The sequence below is a fragment of the Euleptes europaea genome, chromosome 12 (genome assembly GCF_029931775.1).
Source record: "Euleptes europaea isolate rEulEur1 chromosome 12, rEulEur1.hap1, whole genome shotgun sequence".
Taxonomy (NCBI): Eukaryota; Metazoa; Chordata; class Lepidosauria; order Squamata; family Sphaerodactylidae; genus Euleptes; species Euleptes europaea.
In genome coordinates, this window is record NC_079323.1 from 62,791,519 (window position 1) to 62,813,071 (window position 21,553).

At 44.1% G+C, this 21,553-nt stretch overlaps 1 protein-coding gene across 3 annotated transcripts in view; it reads right to left on the bottom strand.

The window, feature by feature from the left end:
* DSCAM (DS cell adhesion molecule) overlaps positions 1-21,553 on the bottom strand; it is a 439,612-nt gene that overhangs the window by 187,212 nt on the left and 230,847 nt on the right. For all 3 annotated transcript variants that reach the window (XM_056858130.1, XM_056858129.1, XM_056858131.1), the window contains one exon: positions 14,937-15,110. In XM_056858130.1, coding sequence (XP_056714108.1) covers positions 14,937-15,110 — 174 coding nt within the window. The remainder of the gene's footprint in view (positions 1-14,936; positions 15,111-21,553) is intronic.

Consider the following 21,553-nt stretch of genomic DNA (forward strand, 5'->3'; position numbering starts at 1 on the left):
CGTACTCCTATCCTTCTCCTTGCAGTCAACTTTTTTTTGGCATTATTTTGTTTGATTAATATGTTTGTGTGCCTATCCACATACCTGGGCATCTTCACTAAGATGCCTCTTTTCAACATCTTTGTTTTTGTTTTCTTGCTTTGCATGTCATGTCTGCCTGTTTTGTATTTCTAAGAAACACCTTTTTAACTTTAATTGTTCTTAGCTTTTCGATTTGGGACACACATGACTTATTTACCAGTCTATAAAACCTACAAAATGAGTGCTCACAGGGTTGGTTCTCCAGCTGAGCCACCTAAGCAACTGCGTGGGGCAGCACAACAAGAAGGGTATCCATGAGCTGCAAAGGTTCCGCTTGCTCCAGCATCAACATCATGGGAGGTGACTGGCATCCTCTCTTGGGCCCCCCACTCCTTTGGGTGGCAAAATACCTTGAATCGTCCCAGGGTGCTAATCAAGCTTGTTCACTGGATAAAGAAGGCCACTTTCCCCCCATAAAGGAAGCTTCTTATATACAGCATGGATTTGGCTCATGAAGGTAGGCTGCACCAGTAAGAAGAAGACTATATTTAGAAGACACAAAATAAAAGAGCATTGCACCACCCAAAACACTGCCTAAGCTGCACCTGACGGCAACTTCTAACGCACCCCTCTATCAATAAATGCACAGTACCAGTTGAATACTAACAGTTTACTAAGATGAAGCAGGTGTCGTATGTCTTGAGCTAAGCATTGCATCATCAGGAGGGCTACTCCTATAGTAAAGCTGCTTTCTCAACAAAATGTTTCCTGTTAAAAATCTTTTTACAATAAATCCTCAGGTTTCTCATCTTTACTTTCATGCAATGGATGACAGAGGCTTTGGAGAGGTGACTGACTGCAAGGATCAGCAGCATGACCCAAGTTAAAGAGATGAAACCGGTATTGCAGAATCCGTTTTGTGTATTTATCCTGGCTTGTTTTATTTGCATCAGAAGTGAGAAATTTTGCACTTTATATTCCTGCTACAGGCATTTCTATGTTTGTCCTTAAAACCTATGGAGGGGGGATGGAAATAGTGGAACTGGTGTCCTTGGTTCAAAAGTCCAATTATATCAGGGGGTTTTAAAAAAGAGGGGAAAATCAGCCTCTTTCTTAAAAAGATATAAATAGCAAGGTATTCAGTTGCATACCAAAGCATTTCCTCTATATTTCTGTGATATATCTGGCAATTATCCTACCAAGATACAGCTTTCATTTCAGCCAATTGCTATAGGCTCAGCATTACGGGAGGGGAGAATAAGAATCAACAGAAAAAAGGATATTCTGGGTTTTCTACCAGCTACCTTGAATATACTTCACGTTTAATTTTGCCCTATTGCCACGGGCACTGTGTTGTTATGACAGCTTATCTGCCATTGAATAGCTGTAAAAGAAAATCAACAAAGTATCGCTTCAGTGACTTTCGATGCAATTTATTGGAGTTTGTATCTCCCGGCTGCTGCTGCCTGTCGGGGTAATGACACATGATGGGTGATTAAAGTGCAAGTCCTTAAATCAAAGCTATGTGGATGGTCTGAAGAGGCAGCAAACAGAACTTGGAGCTTGTTCATCTCTCATGGTGGGAGGACCTAATTAGGACAAAAAAGGGCCTGTTATACTAACAAGAGCAAACACTTGTGTCTAGGGAAACTTTTTCATGTTTGCAAGATTAGCATAAATATTCCTGAAGCTCTCCTCAGACTGTGCATGAAGAAAAAAAAATACAGATTTGTCATTATGCACCAGCATGCAACTGATGATTATAGTTGAGATTCCAGGTGATTCTTTATGCCTCCATTGATTTTTATACAATTGCTGCTACCAGCTTCTATTGGCCTGGGGGGGCGGGGGGAGCCCTAGTCTTCCAAGTGAAGATCTGATTTTCTTAAGTGGCCAAGTCAGCCAAATCTGAGCATACTTAAATCCTGTGATTGGAGCTGTGAATGGGCAGGACAGATCTTGCTACAAACCTGAAAAACACCCCCAGGTTTTCAGAAAAAAATGTGAAACCTAAAAAAAAATACACTGGGGGTTTAACAAACCAAAAATGATAAAAAAGAGCGCCTGTAGCTTTAAGCAATGGATTCCCTCAGTGGCAGTTGCTAATCAACAACAGAATTCCAGGCTTTAGGTTCTGTAAGTAAAAGTCAGGGGGAGGGTGTGGGGCCCTTTCCAGGCCCATTTTGTCCTTTGAGGAAGGACTCATTGGAGCCACTCCTGGCTAGGGTTGCCAGCTCCAGGCTGGGAAATTCCTGGCTATTTTGTGGTGAAATCTGAGGAGGGCAGGGTTTGAGGAGGGGAGAGGCCTAAGTTGAATATAATGCCATAGAATCCACCATCCAAAGTAGCCATTTTCTTCAGGGGGATAGTTCTGTGTCGTCTGATTAGAGTTGTAATTCTGAGAGATCTCCAGCTCCCACCTGGAGGTTGCCAACCACAGGCCTGGCAGCAACCTCTGGGTGATTCCAGAAGATCTCCAGGCCCCACCTGGAGGTTGAAGGAAAATAACAAGCACTGATGGCTACTGGAAACATCAATAAGACTTTTTATAATTCAGTCATGAAAATCAAACCTTATACAGTGAAACAGAAGCAAACAAAGTCCCGTGGGGAAAATAAATTCCGCCGGGTAAGGTCTCCCGATCCGTTCGCTGGGGCGGCACTAGCGGCATGCCGAGCCGCGGATGAAACAGGTACCGCAGGCAAAAGTACTTGCAGATCGATGTTGGCTATATGTAGCCGAAGAATTTCAAGCCAAAACTTGATTTTAAAGTATATTATAACAAAAATTAGGGCTGAATTGCCCCTTTCTTTGAGGAGAATTTCCTTTGACTATTTTAAGCCCGAAACAGGATTCTGGAATTTTTTATTCCTTGCCTAAAATACATAAAAATCTCTCCAAGCCACCAGGCCGACCTATAGTTTCTGGGAATCAAAGCATCACAGAACCTTTAGCTCAATTTTTGCAGTTTCATTTAATGGATTTTTCAAAAAATACCCCATCTTATATACAGGACAGTAAGGACTTTATAAATAAAATTGAAGGCATTTCCATCCCTAAGGACTCAATTTTGGTTACTTTGGACGTTATAGCCCTTTATACAAAGGAGACCTTACCCGGCGGAATTTATTTTCCCCACGGGACTTTGTTTGCTTCTGTTTCACTGTATAAGGTTTGATTTTCATGACTGAATTATAAAAAGTCTTATTGATGTTTCCAGTAGCCATCAGTGCTTGTTATTTTCCTTCAACTCTGTTATTATAGCACGAGGGACGATTTTTGAATTGTCTAACCCACCTGGAGGTTGGCAATCCTAGAAGGAGAGAAGGAAGCAGGAAAAGGGGAGCGGCTATGGAGGCTTTCAGGAAATTGAAAAAGGAAACAATGGGAGAGGGGGGAATGAGATGCCTCCCACAAGTCCTTGCAGGTTCCCACTTGTGTGTGTGTGTGTGTGTGTGTGTGTCCAGGCCAGTGTGCTTGCAATTCATAAGGAATGTGAAAGCTTGTGAGGGAGGGCAAGATGGGAAGGCACAATGCCTGCAATTGTACATTCAAGTATTCACAAGACACATAACTGAAAAACAGCCGAGGGAGTACAAACAGATTGTTTTGTAGTGTGATACAGTATTCTCCTTGCAAAGAATTGCAAAAAGACCAATTAGTGGGGGATTGTTGCGGAGGCCCCCCAGAAAGAAAGAAAGAAAGAAAGAAAGAAAGAAAGAAAGAAAGAAAGAAAGAAAGAAAGAAAGAAAGAAAGAAAGAAAGAAAGAAAGAAAGAAAGAAAGAAAGAAAGAGTATTATCAGAGGGCTTCCATTCTTATTCTAACTGGGAAGTCAGGCTTTGCCAAATATGCACTTTCATTGTCAAATAGGCACAAGACACGACTGTGTGACATTTCCCTCTATTATAAGTCATATGCAGTGCCACTAGGAGGGAAGGCTGGGACCCAAGTCAGCTGGAGAGCCCCTGAAGCCAGTGTCATGCTGCTTTCAGAATGAATCTGATTAATTTTCTTGTAATGTAGTTCTGCACTGCAGCCACTGGGAACAGGGAAGGAAGAGCACAGTAACCAGCAGTAGCTCTGCTCTCGGCTGGCTGTGCCTTTCTGCAGTTTACTAAGAGGAGGCAAACACTTGCACATCCTGCTAAACCTATCAACCAAGACAGCACTGGAGCAAGGCAAGACCAGCAAGAATAGGTCATCGCTGCTTTGGTCATTGCCAAGCTGCACCCTCCTAACAAAGTTGCTGTTTCCAGCAGTCTGTTTTCCATCTTCCTTTCCTTCCACCTGGCTCCATAGTTTTGTCTGCTCAGCCAGATCTTCCCTATTGGTATATTTTAGAAAGTAATTTTTTCCCCTCTTAGTTTCTCTTCCCGTTTTCCATAGTTTTCCCCTTTCTTCATTTTGCTCTCTTCCTTTCATTATGTGTCTTCATTTCTCTCTACCCCTTTCTAATCCCCCCTTATTTGTTAGTCTTGGTCTCAGCTCCTTCTCATCCCTGGTTGACAACTTAGGATGTACTTATAGGGAGCAAAGCAGCAAAACCTTATTAACATCATAACAGAAGCTGGGGTGGGGAGAATATTTCCCCATGATCTATCAAACAAGTAAAAGGATGCCCCCCCTTTACATGCATGGTAATAGAATGTTAATTGGTCTTAATGGGAGGGCATCTTGGCCATCTTCTGGTCACTAGGGGTGTGGAGGGGGGGTAGTTGTGAATTTCTTGCATTGTGCAGGGGGTTGGACTTGTTGGCCCTGGTGGTCCCTTCCAACTCTATGATTCTATTCTATGATTAATGGTTACACATGTGGAACAGAAGTTAGTACTCCTCCCTTAATTAGATTTAATTACATTTTAAACACCGTACAGGCAGTGGGTTGTAGCTGCCATATTGGTTGGACATCTGATATCCCTTTGAAATGGTGTTTTGCTACTGTAGACATTAAGCTTCATGCTATATGACAAATGACATAACCTTTTTAGAAAATGTCAGCAAAATCAATCCCAACGATCCCAGTACTTCTCATCCAGCACCACTACACAATCAATTTGTCCTTGCTTTTGTGCTTGGTAAAGGTAGAAGGGTAAACTGAAATATATTTCTTTTTTTCAAATAGTGTATTCATCAAAATGAATAGTCAACAATAAATATATATATAAACTAAATACAAAGAGTCACATAATAACATAAAGTCACATAAAATGCTTTACAACCCTGCATTAGCAGCCTTTTCTCGCTTAACCAAAACTATATCTTATTGTAAGATGGACATTTCCATTCTTTGAATCATTCTTGTCCATAACAGATCTACACTATTAATATCCGTAGCCTTTTCTCGCTTAACCAAAACTATATCTTATTGTAAGATGTACATTTCCATTCTTTGAATCATTCCTGTCCATAACAGATCTACACTATTAATATCATTTTTGGTAAGCTTCACTAAAATATACATCTCTTTTATTTTTTAAATTCAATCCTGTATCCTAGGGGAGTTTTTTTGGTTCCACTGCCTAGCAAAGACCATTCTAGCTGCAGTTAACATATGTAACATATGTATACTATCCGTTGGTCTTTCGAAATATCAGAAAGATAGTTCAATAATAAGGTTTCTGGCTTAAATGGAATTTGTTAAATGGAATCTCCAGTTAAAGGGACTAGACAAGTAGGTGATGTAAAAGACCTCTGCCTGAGACCCTGGAGAGCCGCTGCTGGTCTGAGTAGACAATACTGACTTTGATGGACCCAGGTCTGATTCAGTATAAGGCACTTCATGTGTTCATGTGTATTCTGGCATCCTGTTATGTAAACTGCCAAAGAAGGTACACTCCAGTTACCCTCTAATGGCAGCCTATTCTTGATCATCGGAAGAATTACCAAAAAGTACCCTGAAATGGACTGATACTGACTGAAACTCCTAATGAGAAAAACCACAAGAAGAGGAGCAGAGCCACTGGAGTACAGGCACAGACCGGTAGAGAAAGTTTTTTTCTGTGAGGAAACTTCTTCTGCTTATATTATATAAACCTTATTTTACAATGTCAGATTTATTCAGCTGGTTGCAAGTTGGGTTCATATATTGCTGTAGGATGGAAAGATGAGAGGTACTGATCTTTGCATGCATCTTTTCCAGAGGAGTAAATTACTTTCCAGACTCTTGTGACCTAAATTATACTTTTTAAGCCACATTACTTTCTCAGTTGCTCTATCACACTACACTTTGCCCTGAAAGCCTTTAATTATTAAGGAATGCAAAGGGGGAGGTGTCTCTCAAAGTAAGTAGGAAAATATCTGTCAGTCATTTTGCATTTTGGAGAACTCTGTTTCTTCCTAACCTTGTCACCCGGAAAACACTGCCTGTAGCATGTTTCCTCCCTCCTCTCATTCCAAAACACAAGGAGAGGCTGTTAGAGAGTGACCTTGCAGAGCTGAGCAAACACATTATGTGGGATCAATTAATGGCTAGCAGAGTGAGTCACACTTGAAGGGAGCTTGAGGCTTGGCTGCATCCAGTAGCACAGATATCCCTCAGGACTGGAGCAGAAAAGCCAATATATATGAGGTAGTGAGGGAAAATGAGCAGGGGAAAATAGCAAATACTACCAAGAAAAAAAAAAGCCAATGAATGAAAGAACAAAGGCACACATTTGAAGATAAGTTTATCTTATGATTGCCTGTTGGGCCATTCTAAATGTTAAACTCCAACAAACCTTTCATACATGTTGGACTGAAGCATCTCACACATACAAAGAGCACACACTATTAACAAATGCAATTGTGTGTGTGTGTTTGTGTGCTTAGGGAGCAGGGAAGAGGACGGGATGGATGGATGTCCATGTTTGTTATCAGAGAGCCAGAGGAGCTTTCATTAGATTCAAAGAGTAACTCACTCCCAGAGAGGTCCCTGCTCTTATTTGATAAGAGATTCTCTTTTATCACACATGAAACTGCATGCACTGATCAGACAAAGGCTGTGTAGAACTGCCAACTAAGGCAAAGGCAAGCTCATTACCAAAAGATACTGCATTAACTCCTGGCCAGCTACCTTGGATAACCAGTGTTCATCACGATTTATTTTGCAGTTCTTACTAATTTTTCATCATATGCATTATATTGATCACTTCAAGATTAATCAGGACAAAAAGACTTCTCGTAATTGTACTCAGAAGTGGGCATTTATGGGGGAGATAAGATGGGGAGGAAGGCACTGGCAAACCACCTCTGTTAGTCTCTTGCCATGAAAACCCCAAAAGGGGTCGCCATAAGTCGGCTGTGACTTGACGGCATTTTACACACAGACACATAAGATAGGGAGGGAGGGAAGGCAGCATGGTATAGCCCAATCTCACCAGATCTCGGAAGCTGAGTCAGCCCTGGTTATTTGGATGGGAGAATACCAGGGTTGCTATGCAGGGGAAGGCACTGGCAAACCACATCTGTTAGTCTCTTGCCTTGAAAACCCCATAAGGGGTCACCATAAGTCAGCTGTGACTTAACAGCATCTTACACACACACATAAGACAAGGAGAGAGCCAGCATGGTGTAGCGGTTAAGAGCAGTGGACTGATTTGGAGAACTGGGATCAATTCCCCACTCCTCTATATGAAGCCGGCTGAGTGACTTTGGACCAGACACAGTTATCTCAGAACTCTCTCAGCCCACGTGGATGCAGGCAATGGTAAACCACCTCCAAACGTCTCTTGCCTTGAAAACCCTACGGGGTCACCATAAGTCAGCTGTGATTTGACGACACTTTCCACCACCACCACAAGAAGATGGGGAAGAATCAACATTTGAGAAGATACCAGGATGCTCTAGAAAGCATGTGCTGAGCTTTTATATTCTGGCCCCAGACTGCTTTTTGTGCTAGCCTGACTTTAGATCTCAGGAGAGGCCCTCTCTATGTGCCCCTGCCTTCTCAAGTAAGATAGGTGGCTAAAAGATATGGGGCTTTTTTGCTATGGCCCCCTATTTGTGGAAGTCTCTCCCAATCAACTGGCAACTGCTCTTGAATATATGAGTAAACGCTCCTAAACATAGAAAAACAGGCCTTTTCTGGGCCTATGGTAGCAAGAAAAAAATCATTTTGGCCTCTTGGCCATGATGTTGTATCATGTTAGTGCTGTCTCTGTCATGGTCTAATCTTACAGATTTATTGATTTAAGTGACTTTATCATATGGTATTTGCTTTTCTGTTGTAGGACACCTCAACAACTTTGTTTTGGGAGGTGACATAGAAATGCCTTAAAATGTTTATTCAGCAATATAAATAATTTATGTCAGCAGTATTTAGAATTCAATGGCTTTAATTTCCATTACAGAAAAACAAGTGGGGGGCTCCCAAGGAATCACGGGGGGGGGGGCAGATAAAGCTGAAGAAATTTTCTTTTTCCCTGCTGGATGTAGCAAGGAGAAAAGGAAACTGGGAAATCTTCCTTCCCCTCCCAAGGCAGCAAAGAATGGCTTGCAGCACTGAGACAGAACTCCTGCAATGGCTGCTTCTTTCCTTCTTAGCTGGTGTGAGGGGGCCAGACCTACAAAAACTTGATGTCCTGTCACATTCTACCTCGTTTCCTGTTCCTTTATCACTGCAATTCCTGCCTACCATTTCCAAGAGCACAGATCAAAGTGAGTAGCCACACTGTGTAAAATACCACATATAAGGAAAGCAGCAGAAATGCCAGGAAAGTAGATTCCCTCCCTTGCCTAAAATCCTTTAAACGGTTAGAGGTCCTATCCCCTTTGTAGCATAAATACTGAGGTGGCAGAGAAGGCCGTGAAGAAGAGTTACTATGCAACCTCCATTGCATCCACTAGCTCTCACCCAGCACAATTGTTCAGAGTTATTAGGTCTCTTACATCCCTTTCTGAGGGATCTCAAAATTCTACTAATTCAGCCATTAGCTGTTATACTTTGCAAGCTATTTTGTGGATAAAATCTTGTCACTCCGGCAGGATCTCCCCACCAATATGATGCAGTTAGTGAACTAGAGGCCCCTTGGTTGTCTTCTGATCCAGTGTTGGACCAATTCAGCCAACTTTCCTAGACCAGTGGACAGGATCCTAGGTGCTGTGAAGCTCACCACTCGCTCCTTAGACCCATGCCCTTCATGGCTGGTTAAAGCCAGCGATGATACGTTATGGGCTCCCCTGATGGACATTATCATTCTGTCCCTAAGTACGGAGGTCTTTCCAGGGAGACTTAAGGAAGCAGTGTTGAGAGCATTCTTCAAAAAGCCATAGTTGGATCCTAATGAATCTGCCAACTACCACTCAGTGTCCAACTTGTCATTCCTGGGTATGGTAGTTGAGACAGCGGTAGTGTAGCAATCCCATGGTTTCCTGGAGGACACGTCGGCTCTGGACCTATTCCAGTCTGGCTTCTAGCCTGGTCACCCTCACAGACGATGTCCGCAGGCAGTGTGACAAGGTGGGTTAGCACTGCTGTTATTATTAGAGCTTACAGCAGCATTTGACATTAGGGCTGTCGATTCAGTTCGTCCCGAACCGAAAAACCACTGAATTTCCCCCAATTCGGCGGTTTCCAGTTCGGATGGAACCAAACTCAAAAAAAGGTGGGAAAAGGATGCGCCAAATTCAGCGAGTTCGGGCGAACGCCAAATAAATTCAGCAGGTTCGGCATTCCCCGAACCTGCCTTTTCTCGCCTTTAAAGACAGCTCTGCCCGGTTTCCTGGGAGTCCCAGGAAACTGGGCGGGGCGGTCTTTAAAGTGCTCTGCGCTGCCTGCCCAGGCAGCACGGAGCACTTCCCCCCTGCTCAGCTGTTGGGCGGGTCCTGCCCAACAGCTGAGCGTCGGACTGGGAAGGGGGGGAAGTGCTCCACGCTGCCTGGGCAGGCAGCGCAGAGCAGTTCAAAGACCCACTGCCCCCCTTCCTGGGACTCCCGGGAAGGGGGGCGGTGGGTGTTTAAAGTGCTCTGCACTGCCTGCCCAGGCAGCGCAGAGCACTTTCCCCCCCAGCTCAGCTGTTGGGCGGGAGCATCGGGACAGGAAGGGGGGAAACTGCTCAGAGCACTTCCCCCCCAGCTCAGCTGTTGGGGGGGTCCCCGCCCCCCGCCCAACAGCTGAGCATCGGACCGGGAAGGGGGGGAGTGCTAAACCCCCACTGCCCCCCTTCCCAGGACTCCCGGGAAACCCGCCTTTATTCGGCCAAATTGATTCAGGAATTTGGCCGAATTCCCCGGATCCGAATCGGGGGAGTTCGGACTTCGGCATTTCCCGAATCAAAACGGGCCGAATTTTGCCGAATCCGAATTTTGCCGAATTTTTTTTTTCAACAGCCCTATTTGACATAGTCGACTATGATCTGTTGACCCACTGCCTCACTGATGTAGGGATATGTGGGAGAGTTCTGCAATGGCTGCTCTCCTTTCTCCAAGATTGGGGACAGAGGGTGGTGATTAGAGAGTTTCACCATGACATCCTTTGGTGTGTGGGATCCCCCAGGGGGCGATTCTCTCCCCAATGTTGTTTAACATCTTCATGCGCCCCCCCTTGCCTAGCTGATCTGCAGTTTTAGAACAGAGTACACTGATGTCACCCAGCTTTATCTGTTGATGGGTGGCTGACCAGATACTATCCCAGATACCTTGGTATTCTTGTACTGGTCTATGACCGTAATAAATAATTCATTCATTCAGATACTTTGACCAGATGTCTGGAGGCCGTGGCGAAATGGTTGAAACAAAGTCAACTGAAACTAAATCCATCGAAGACAGAAGCCCTGTGGCTGGGCTGGGAAGGGTCTGAGATGGGGCATCTGCCAAGATCTGAGATGGGGCACCAACCAAGAAGAGTCTGGGCATGACACTGGATGCCTTCCTTTCGATGAAGGGGCAGGTCACGAATGTAGCCTGGTTGGCATTCTTCCACCTTCACTAGCCTATGCAGCGGATGCATTATCTATCCCGCCCAGACCTAGCTACAGCGATCCATGCAATGGTCACCTCTAATCTAGACTACTGCAACTCGGTCAATGCAGGGCTACCTTTAAGGCTGCTCTGGAAATTTCAGCTGGTCCAGAATGCAACAGCGAGGATCCTTACTCTCCCCATGGAGGATCCTTACTCTCCCCATGGAGAGCACATTTTCAACCTGTGCTCTGCCAGCTGCACTGGCTCCAGATAGAGTTCAGAATCAGGTTTAAGGTTTTGGTATTGACCATTAAAGCCTTAAACGTTTGGGATCTTTGTACTTAAGGGACCACCTCTCCCATTACACCCCTCAAAGAGCATTACCCTTGTCTAGTAACTTATTTGTGGTCCCCAACCCAAGAAGCATCCGGCTGTCCTCGGCCAGGGCCAGAGCCTTTTCAACTCTGGCCCTAACCTGGAGGTACTCTCTGTTGAATGAGATCTGGGCCCTGCAGGACTTAGCTCAGTTTTGCAGACAGAGATGTTCCAAGCCTAAGGTTGAGAACAGTGACAGCTTATTATGCCTGGCCTCCCTACTCCATCTTTACATCTGCCTGCCTCCACCTTTTCCTCCTGGCTGAGATGTGCCAGTACTAATATTAATGGCACCATTGGATTTTGGGGTTAAATTGTTAAATTATGAGGTTTATTACAGATTTTAAGGGAATTTTACTGATATGATATTATATTTGTATTTTAACCAAATGTCATGGAGTGTTATACTACTTAGATGTAAGCCGCCCTGAGCCCAACCTTGGTCAGGAAAGGACAGGTTAAAAATCCAATAAACAAAAAAACAGAGCTTTAGGTAAGTGATGACATTTGCCTAGTTGCCATAGGCGACCTCACACCCCCACCCTCAGTCCCCTGCCCTTGCTAATTTTAGTGGCAGGGGGAAAATGTGGGAGAAATGACATAAATGATAACACTGTAGGAACTTGCCCCAATCTTTATGGTAAAGACCATAGAGATCAGAGAATTCCTAGAGTATTACCCAGAAGTGACATCACAGCCAGTGAACCTCCACCCAGAAGTGATGTCACATCCTCTGTGCCACTCTAGGAATCTCTACAATCTCCATGGCAAAGACCATAGAGATTGGGAGTATTCCTAGAGCATCCCAGAAGTCATGTCACACACCCCAAACTCTCTCCTCCCCAGGCATCACCCCAAAAACCTCCTGGATTTGGCAGAGTGGGACAGCCTGGCAACTCTACTTTAGGTAGGGATTAATTAGGATCAAAGGAAGTTTCTTAAATTACCCTAAACTGAAAAGATCAGGGATGACAGTCTAAAGAAGAGGGTCAGGTGATTTCAATACTTTCCTCTCCCAGTGGAAGTTGCTTGCTTCAGTTCAGCCAACCAGCCACATGGGCAAAGAGAGGTCCTATGCTCTCCTTTCAGGCTGCATGATTTCCATGGCAACACAGACTCTTCATTCCACATCTTTTTTTGCATTGTTTTTAACATTGCATTCTGTTCTGAGATGGGAAGGGAAAGTCTTTTTTTCCTCCTGCATGCCTAGAATGCTACTCTAAATTTGAAGAAACCAGTCTTATTGTGGGATGGTCCTGTTTCACTGCTTTAGCAATCAACATGAGCCATCTGCTTTCCATGTTGGAATTTAAGACTGGTCATGGCAAGCAGGTAGATTGCTGTAATCTGCGTGACAGCCAGATGACAGCTGGTGTCACATGACTGCTGCTGATTTAGCAGTAAAGCTGGACTGAACTGGATTAAGCAGGATGAGATCTGACCACTGGGTGGCTAACTGTTGATTGGCTGCTGGACAGGGCCAGAAATGTATATATGTTGTACAGAACTTGTATAGGTGTGGGTTGTGGATTATTGATAGCCAAGCGGAGCACTCTGATACTGTTAATAAAGAGGACTTATTTATATGTGCTGAGTCTGCTGTGATTACTCGTCTATTGAGCTGTATAGCGCTTCTTAACAAACGCCAATATTCCAATGGGAAGAAATGGCAGACAACTTACACTTTTAAATAAATAAAATTCATGTTATAAATAAAAACCATAGAAGTGTCACTCACAATATTAATGTGGTCAGTAAATCAAATCAGAGGGCAAGAACATGTTCATAGTCTGCATCCTTCAAGAGACTAAATAATTAGGTAGCCACAGAGCTATCCTTATCTGTCAAGATGTGATTCAGAAGACTGCACAGCTACAACAGTATGGTGTAGGCTGACAGACTGAAAATACTGTATTACTTATGATAGGCCCATGCTTCAGGACAATAGGGCTCCGGGGGGAAATTCCTTACAAGGAATACAGGATCTTGAGGAAACCTGCAGAAATCACTCGATCAGTGGAAGGCTACCGAAATCTGCCATTGCTGGTTCTGGTCCCACTATTCTATCTCCTTTGCAACCAATTCTCATATTATAACTGCAAGTATAAAATGGAAAATATTCACAATCCTGTGTCCTATATAAAAATCCTCAGTATTGAGCCAAAAGATTGAATACAAATAATTTCAAAAGTAATATGAAATTTTGTCTACCAGGAACAACAATGCCACCTCATCAGGACTTAAGCATATCCCAAATGACTGATGTGTATTCCAGTCTTATTTCTGCTGGGTTACGGTATATACAACAGGGGATTTCACCTTCGTTTCTTTATTACAGGAACCTTGGCATACAGTTTGTTAAATAGTAAATATGGTTCATTATGTGGGAAGCTGCTATTTTTACAGTTTTGAGTGAGACCTTTAGAAATCTGACGACTTTGAATGATCTAGGGAATGCACAGTTAAGGAAGTGTATTATTAGTCATCATTTCACACACACACCCCATAATATCATATCTCGGCTGTCCTTAGCATAACAAAAGAAAGAATGCTGTTGTGGAGTTGTGGAAACCTCAATTTTCTTTAAGGGAAGCATCCCTGTGAGGAAAAAAACCTTCATGTGCTATGCAATCAGAGGCCTTTTCCGCATGCACAGCTTACCACTGTTGTTCCCAGTGGTCAAATTGTGTGGCTTGGAAATGCTTCCTAGGAAATCATTCCTCACCCCTCCTTTCCCCCTTCAAGTGTGCTTCTTCTTCCTGCCTTGCCACCATGAGTTAATTTACATGAACATCCAACCGACCAACAAGGGAGGGAGGAACAGGAGCAAGTGAAACAAATGAAGGGGAAGAGGAGAACAACAACAGCGGGGCTGTGGAGGGGGACTCTAGTCTACTCCAGCTTGTTCCTTCTTTTCCGTTACTGCCTCCTCCTCTTCTATGTATGCAGTCGGGGCAGGGCAAGGAGGGGATCACTTGGGCTACAGTGAGATGGTACCAGAGGAGGGGTGAAAGGGGAGGGAAGGAAGGAATAAAAGAGAGCGGTGAGGAAAGGGGGGAAGGTCTGCATGGACGTTGAGTTTAGCTCTCACTCCCTCACAGAAAAAATCCAAAAATTAGGATGTGGACAAGGACAGGGTATTTGGTGAAGTGGAACAAAAAAATGATGGAAGAATTTAGCTTCAGCACTAAAAGCCGGTTCTGAAACGGATTACTAAAACATCGCAGTTAAAGTGTTTGGAGAAAACACAGAGAAAAAAAATGAAGAAAAAACATTTGGAAAACCAAACACAGAAAAACGTGCAAACAAACGACATGAAATGATGCAAACTCATGCAGAAGAGGCCTTAGTTTAGTTTGAGTTGAATGCATCTTCTTTGAAATACAAAGGTGTCCACTATAGTCTAGGGAGTTTCCAAATGATAATCTGGTCCAAGAACTTCACTAGTATTACAGGAACCTTTGCTATATAGTGCCAATGTACCACCTCATCTGATTTTTTTTAATCTTCTCCAATACATTGTGCCCAGATGATTATGTTGAGGTAACAAGGATGTGTAACTATGTCTCAGTTTGCAAGCAAAATATTATTTTGATACAGGAGATGACAGATACACCTTTGTGAGTTATAGCTATTACTTGGATCAGAAATAAATTCTTACTTTTAACAGTGAGGTACATGGACTTGCTGACGTCAGCCCCCACATCATTGCTGACCTTGCAGAGGTAGTATCCACTATCTTCCTCCAGTACATGCTTGATCAACAAGGAGCCGTTTGTGAGAAGCTGGATCCGCCCATTCAAGGCAATTGGCTGGAACTGGGGGACTCCAGCACCTATAGTGGGAATAATAATAATTTATTAGGTCTATGACTGCAGTCTTGGACCAAGGAAAGAGGGAGGGAGGGGGACACAAAAGAAGGATAGGAAACATAAAACGTAGTAAACATAGTAAACATAAGACAATATTAAATTAACAGTGCTAAAAACCAGGCGTCAGCCCGATAGATCAAATTCCTAGCTAAAATAAACTAGGGGCGGAGTGAACTGACTAAAGGTTGCCAGAGGTAGGCATTGAAAGTTCTTTCTTCTTAAGTGCAACCACTCTGGCCAAAAAACGAGCCACATTCGATGTTACCGAACCATTGTTTAAATCGCCAAGCAAAAATGGCAACACCCAGGCATGTGAAGGGAGGTTCAAGCTAGTAAGAATTGGAGCAATAAAAACCTCTCTGTCCTGAGACCAGCGAGGACAACGGAGCATCAGGTGGTCCAAAGTTTCAATTTTGCCCGTATTGCATAAGCAGAGACGATCTGGGTAAGGTATCCCACTAAATCTGCCCCACATGACCATAGATGGAAAGGCATTTAGATGAGCTAAAAGAAAAGCCCGACGATGTGAGGAAATTGGAACCGTAGTAAGGAAATCTGGAAGCTTCTCTGGTGGAGGGAGCCCCAACACCAAACCAGAGCAAGTATGTCTGGCCCTCGCAACCGGGCTGGCCCTATCTAACTCCTTCAGCCTCTTCAAAATTGCCACTGATAGTGGGAATAAAAGAGGGAGAGCAGAAGGCTGCGAAGAGGATTTTTTTTTGATGAAGGCAGAACACAGTTGTCACATGTTAATATGGACAAACTTGAACCAAAGTGATCTAGAGCTACCAGGCTTCTCAGTCATTTCAGCCAAAAAACAACAACTTTATAAATCATGAAGAAGTAGTAAAAAGACTTCTTACAGCAAATGTAATAATCAAAGTCTATGTCTAGAAGGAAAAAGGGAGAGACACCTTTGAAGATAGTTTAGGTTAAAAACCATAGCAGAATTTCCTACAAAAAGAAACATTTCCTATTTCACACTAAGAAATGTTCTAAATACATCAACAAACACACAACAGCGCAATATCTTGAACTAAGGAAGGGGAAGATAAGTCAGGAGACGGAAAATGGAGGAAGAAGCTGGCTGAGATGGCAGCTGAAGCAGCAGCAGAGAGAGCAGGCAGAGACTAGGAGACCAGGGGAAAGATATCTCATGGAGAGGAAGGTGGGACAAAGAGAGCTCGGAAAAAGGAAGGGCACAAGGGGGCTTTTGCTGGCCCACTCATTGATAGCCAATCTTTATGTTAAATTTTTTCTATACAACCTTTGGTGTTCATATTGCTAGCAAAGCTTTTGACTGTGTAGATCATGAAAAGCTACAGTTGGTTTTAAAGGAAATGGGTGTGTCACAACACCTGATTGTTTTGATGCGCAACCTGTACTCTGGACAAGAGGCTACTGTCAGGACAGAATATGGAGAAACAGAATGGTGTCCAATTGTCAAAGATGTCAGACAAAATTGTATTTTATCTCCCTATCTTTTCAGTCTATATGCAGAACATATCATAAGGAAAGTTGGATTAGATTTAGATAAAGGTGGAGTGAAAATTGGTGTAAGGAATGTTAATAATTTGAGATACGCAGATGACACCATATTACTGGCAGAAGATAGTGAAGACTTGATAAGAGGGTAAACCACAAAGTGCCAAAGCAGGACTACAGCTGACAACAGTAATGACTTCTGGGTTATTACTCAACTTTAAGGTTGACAATGAAGAAACTGAAATTGTTCAACATTTACTGTTCCTTGATTCTGTCATTCACCAAAAGGGAGACTGCAGCCAAGAAATCAGAAAGAGATTGAGACTGGGAAGGGCAGCCATGAAGGAGCTAGAAGAGATTCTTAAGTGTAACCCATGCCAATATTGTGGACTTTAGGATCTAGGGAGCTCACTGAGTGTGGGCAGATAGCTATGTTACTAACTGCAAGCCCACCCCCCGCCCTCAGTCAGTTGGGCCTGCAATGAAGAGGGAAGCCCAGAGTTCGACTGAGGAGATTAATAATTTTCCTTTGCAGGTCAGACTGGAGAGTCAGACTGCAGGTCAGTCTGCAGCAACCTCAGCAGCAACCTTTCTTTCCCCTTTGTATTATTGGGAATTGTGTGTTGTTCACCAATGTTCTGAGTGCCCTTCCTGAAGATTTTGGATAATTTAGTGTGGCTATGTTTATAGACATCATGATTTAGTTACTTCAAGTTGCATAAATTGTACTGTTGATATTAAATGTTTGCTACCTTAGATTTTTGAAGCAATTTCACAATTGTTCAATGATGCACAAGGGGTGCTGCCATTTTATTGAATTTTGAATCCCCTCTTATCTTCCAATAGGGATTTGTGTAACTAGGATTGTGCTGGATTACATAAAGGTAGGGTTGCCAACTGCCAGGTAGTAGCAGGAGATTGCCTGCTATTGTTGTGCTGAACTAACCGCATTCAGACACGCAAGCTACACGCATACCCACAGAAGCCGCTTGTCAGTGGCCCCACCCTCCCTTTCCTTCAGCAAGTAGGCACACACACACATGCCAAAGGCTGGAATCTTTCCTCTCACATCCTTCCTCCCACCTATTCCTTCTTTAAGTTTCACTTCACCCTGCAAGGGAACAATAGAGTTCTATTCATTAATGTAGCAATGCTCATGCAGGCGCTGTAGAAAGGAATGACATTGCATTGACAAGCTAACATTGAATGTTATTGGAATGTCAAATGTCTATAAAACCTCTTGCATTACCCCTCCCTCTGTGTGACAGGATGCGGAGCTCTTTGTCTGGATCCTGGATCACCTGGTTATGACTTCTTGGCCAGTAAAGCAAGCCGTAAGCTCACACCAGCCCCCTTGCCCTCATTACTCCATTGGACTCTATGTTAATTGGGGGCACATCACTATTACAACTGATCTCCAGCCGATAGAGATCAGATCACCTGGATAAAAATGGCCGCTTTGGCAATTGAACTCTATGGCATTGAAGTCCCTCCCCTCCCCAAACCCCGCCCTCCATAAGCTCCGCCCCAAAAATCTCCTGCCGGTGGTGAAGAGGAACCTGGCAACCCTACATAAAGGAGAAGTAAACAGCACAATTTTGGGGCCTATTGATATTGCAAGTATCAACTTAGTGACACTGCTTTAAAATGGTATGTATTTATCTGATCGCAATGGATCAATTTGACCCAGAATACTCAGTTAGGCTGAGTGACTTTCAGCCTGAAGTTACTGATAAAGAGTTAATGGATGCTTTGAACGAATATGGTACTGTAACCAAGTTTAAAGAATTCAAGGTGCACGACTAGGTATTGTATTGTGTGAATACAGTAAAGGCGTGCGGCTAAAATGATAGGGTCTGAATGTAAACAGTCTAAATTATATGGCAAATGGAGCATACTTCTTATTGGGTTCGGAAAAATACCCTTTAGTGAAACTGTAAATCCCTGAAGGGAATCTGATAACTGAACCAATAGCTAGTATTTTACCTACTCAGTTTCCAGGGGGAAACACACTTTCCCTTCCAGCTCCTCAAGCAAAGTCTACACCCATCTTCACCATCCCTGAAGGGGTTCATTGAGTAGTAGTGAAGCATGTAGTAAAGTCTAATGAGAGTACTACCACTTATGATCATACACCCTTTTCTGGTCTTTCATCAAGACCCACTAGTGAGGTAGGTTTTGACACATGGAGGCTGCAAGTACAACAGCTACTTGATGATCCAGAGATATCTCCCAAAGGGAAAAAGAGGAAATTAATAGAAAGTTTGTCTCCTCCAGCCTTGAATGAAGCCTTAAATGCGGGGCGGAGTGCCACAGCTGAAAAATGTCTGGCACAACTGGAAAATATATATACCTCTGTTACATAAGGATGTGTCACTGGTGACCAAGATCAAGTTAATTCATGCCATAGTATTCCCTATTACTATGTATGGATGTGAAAGTTTGACAATGAAGAAAACTGACAGGAAGAAAGTTGATTCCTTTGAAATGTGGTGTTGGAGGACAGCGTTACAGATACCATGGAATGCCAAAAAGACAAATCAATGGGTTCTAGATCAACTCTGCCTAGAAGCTAAAATGACTAAACTCAGGTGATCGTACTTTGGTCATATTACGAGAAGACAAGGGTCACTGGAAAAGACAGTAATGCTAGGCAAAGTGGAAGGCAGCAGGAAAAGAGGAAGACCCAAGATGAGTTAGATTGATTGACTCTATAAAGGAAATCACAGCCCTCAGTTTGCAAGACCTGAGCAAGGCTGTAAATGATAGGATGTTTTGGAAGACAATGATTCATAGGGTCACCATGAATTGGAAGCAACTTAATAGCACTTAAAACACACTAACTGCAAGCAAATTAATACTGCAGTCAATCAATCAATCTTTGTTAAAAACAGTCATAGACAAGCACAACTCTTCATAATTTACCACTGAAACCCTTAGTTTTACACTCTACCGACAGGTTTATACAAATAGTAAAAAGTTATTTGCACTGTTGTCTGAAGGTTTCTTTTGCTTGTACATTATAAGGCCATGGCTGCTCCAGCCATCAGAAAGAAGGTAATATGCTTCATACTACAATGATGGCAACATCATTAGGTGTGCAAACCAGAGGAATTACAGCACATATAAATCCCATTGAAATTAAATTTGTATACACTTACCGTATATACCCATGTATAAACCGACCCGCGTATAAGCCGAGGTGCCTAATTTCTCCCCAAAAATGGGGGAAAATTAGGCACCCGCGTATAACCCGAGGGTCGGCTTATAACCCCTCCCCCCCCGCAGGCTTACCTTCAGGCCCGGCGAAGGCGGTGGTGGCAGTGGCAGGCCCCCTGCAGGAGGCTTCCCCCGGCCCTTCTAGGGTGGGGGGAGCCGGGCACGCCCGGCGGCAGTGGCCGCAGGAGGCTTCCCCCGGCCCTCCCAGGGTGGGGGGAGCTGGGCACGCCCAGTGGCAGTGGCCGCAGGAGGCTTCCCCCGGCCCTTCCAGGGCGGGGGAGTCAGGCGCGCCCGGCGGTGGCGGCCACGCGGCCTTCCAGTGGCCGCAGGAGGCTTCCCCGGCCCTTCCAGGGCGGGGGGAGCCGGGAGCGCCCGGCGGCGGTGGCCGCGCGGCCTTCCAGTGGCCGCAGGAGGCTTCCCCCGGCCCTTCCAGAGCGGGGGGAGCCGGGCACGCCCGGCGGCGGTGGCCGCGCGGCCTTGCAGTGGCCGCAGGAGGCCCTCACAGGGCGCTCCTGGCCGGGGGAAACCTCATGGGCCCGGCAGTGGTGGTGGTGGCGATGGCGGCGGCGGTAAGTTGCCCCCTCCCTCCTCCCTCCCTCCTCCCCCTCCCCTCCCCTACCGTATTGACCGGCATATAAGCACAGGCCGGCTTTTTCAGCCCTTTTTTTGGGCTGAAAAACTCGGCTTATACGTGAGTATATACGGTACATCTCCTCAATTTCTCTAAGAATTCATCGCACTTAACTTTAGCCAGTGTGGATTCTACATTAAACTGTAATATATAGGCTGAAATAATCCAATGCTTCAATGTTAATACTAACATAAATTTTTCCAGGATTGTCCATCATTATATATGTGGAAACAAGTTTAATAAATACAAACATTACAGTAAAACCAGGATATGCATACACAAGTATCCAAACTTTAGTCGTCTGCATAAACAAGACGAATGAGCCAGAATGTGAATGCCAGATGCAATGTAAAAATGTTCAGACTGATAATTTAGTCAGTTTGAGCTACATAGAATGTAATAAGGTAAGAATAAAACTATGAAACAAAATCCAAATGGTGAACTTTCATTTAGAAAGAAGACTGCAGTAATTATGACAGCAGAAAAACAGGGGGAGTGGTGAACATTTTATAATCTGTCCTACATGGCCCATTATGTAACAAATTATCCTGGAAGATTATAAAAATCTGCAATTTATAGCTTCTCTACAGAGACTCATAGGTTTGCCAGACTCCTGCCAGGGGTGGGGCATCCCCACTTTGGGCCCTCTCCCCCGGGTGCACTTCAGCTGGCCGGCGGGGGTCTTGCCAGATGCAAATTGAGGCCTAGGCCCCAACGCCGTCAGAAGTGATGTCATCATGTCTCCGATGAGGTGGGAGATGCTCTGGTATTTGGGCAAAACTCTATGGTAAAAACAGCTTCTGCCATTGAATTTTTACCCAAATATCAGAGTGCCTCCCATGTCATTGACAACATGATGACTTCTGGAAGTTATGTCAATGTGCCAATGGCGTCAAGGCCTAGGTTTCAATTTGCACCTGGTAAGACCCCCCCCCACCCCTTCCCCACTGGTTGCCAGTGGGTACCTGGCAACCCTAGAGACTGAGGCTGCAAGACACACAAGTACACACTCTGGAGAAATCCTATGAAAGTAGCTCTCTGGAGTAATCAGATTGGTGACATTCTTCACTT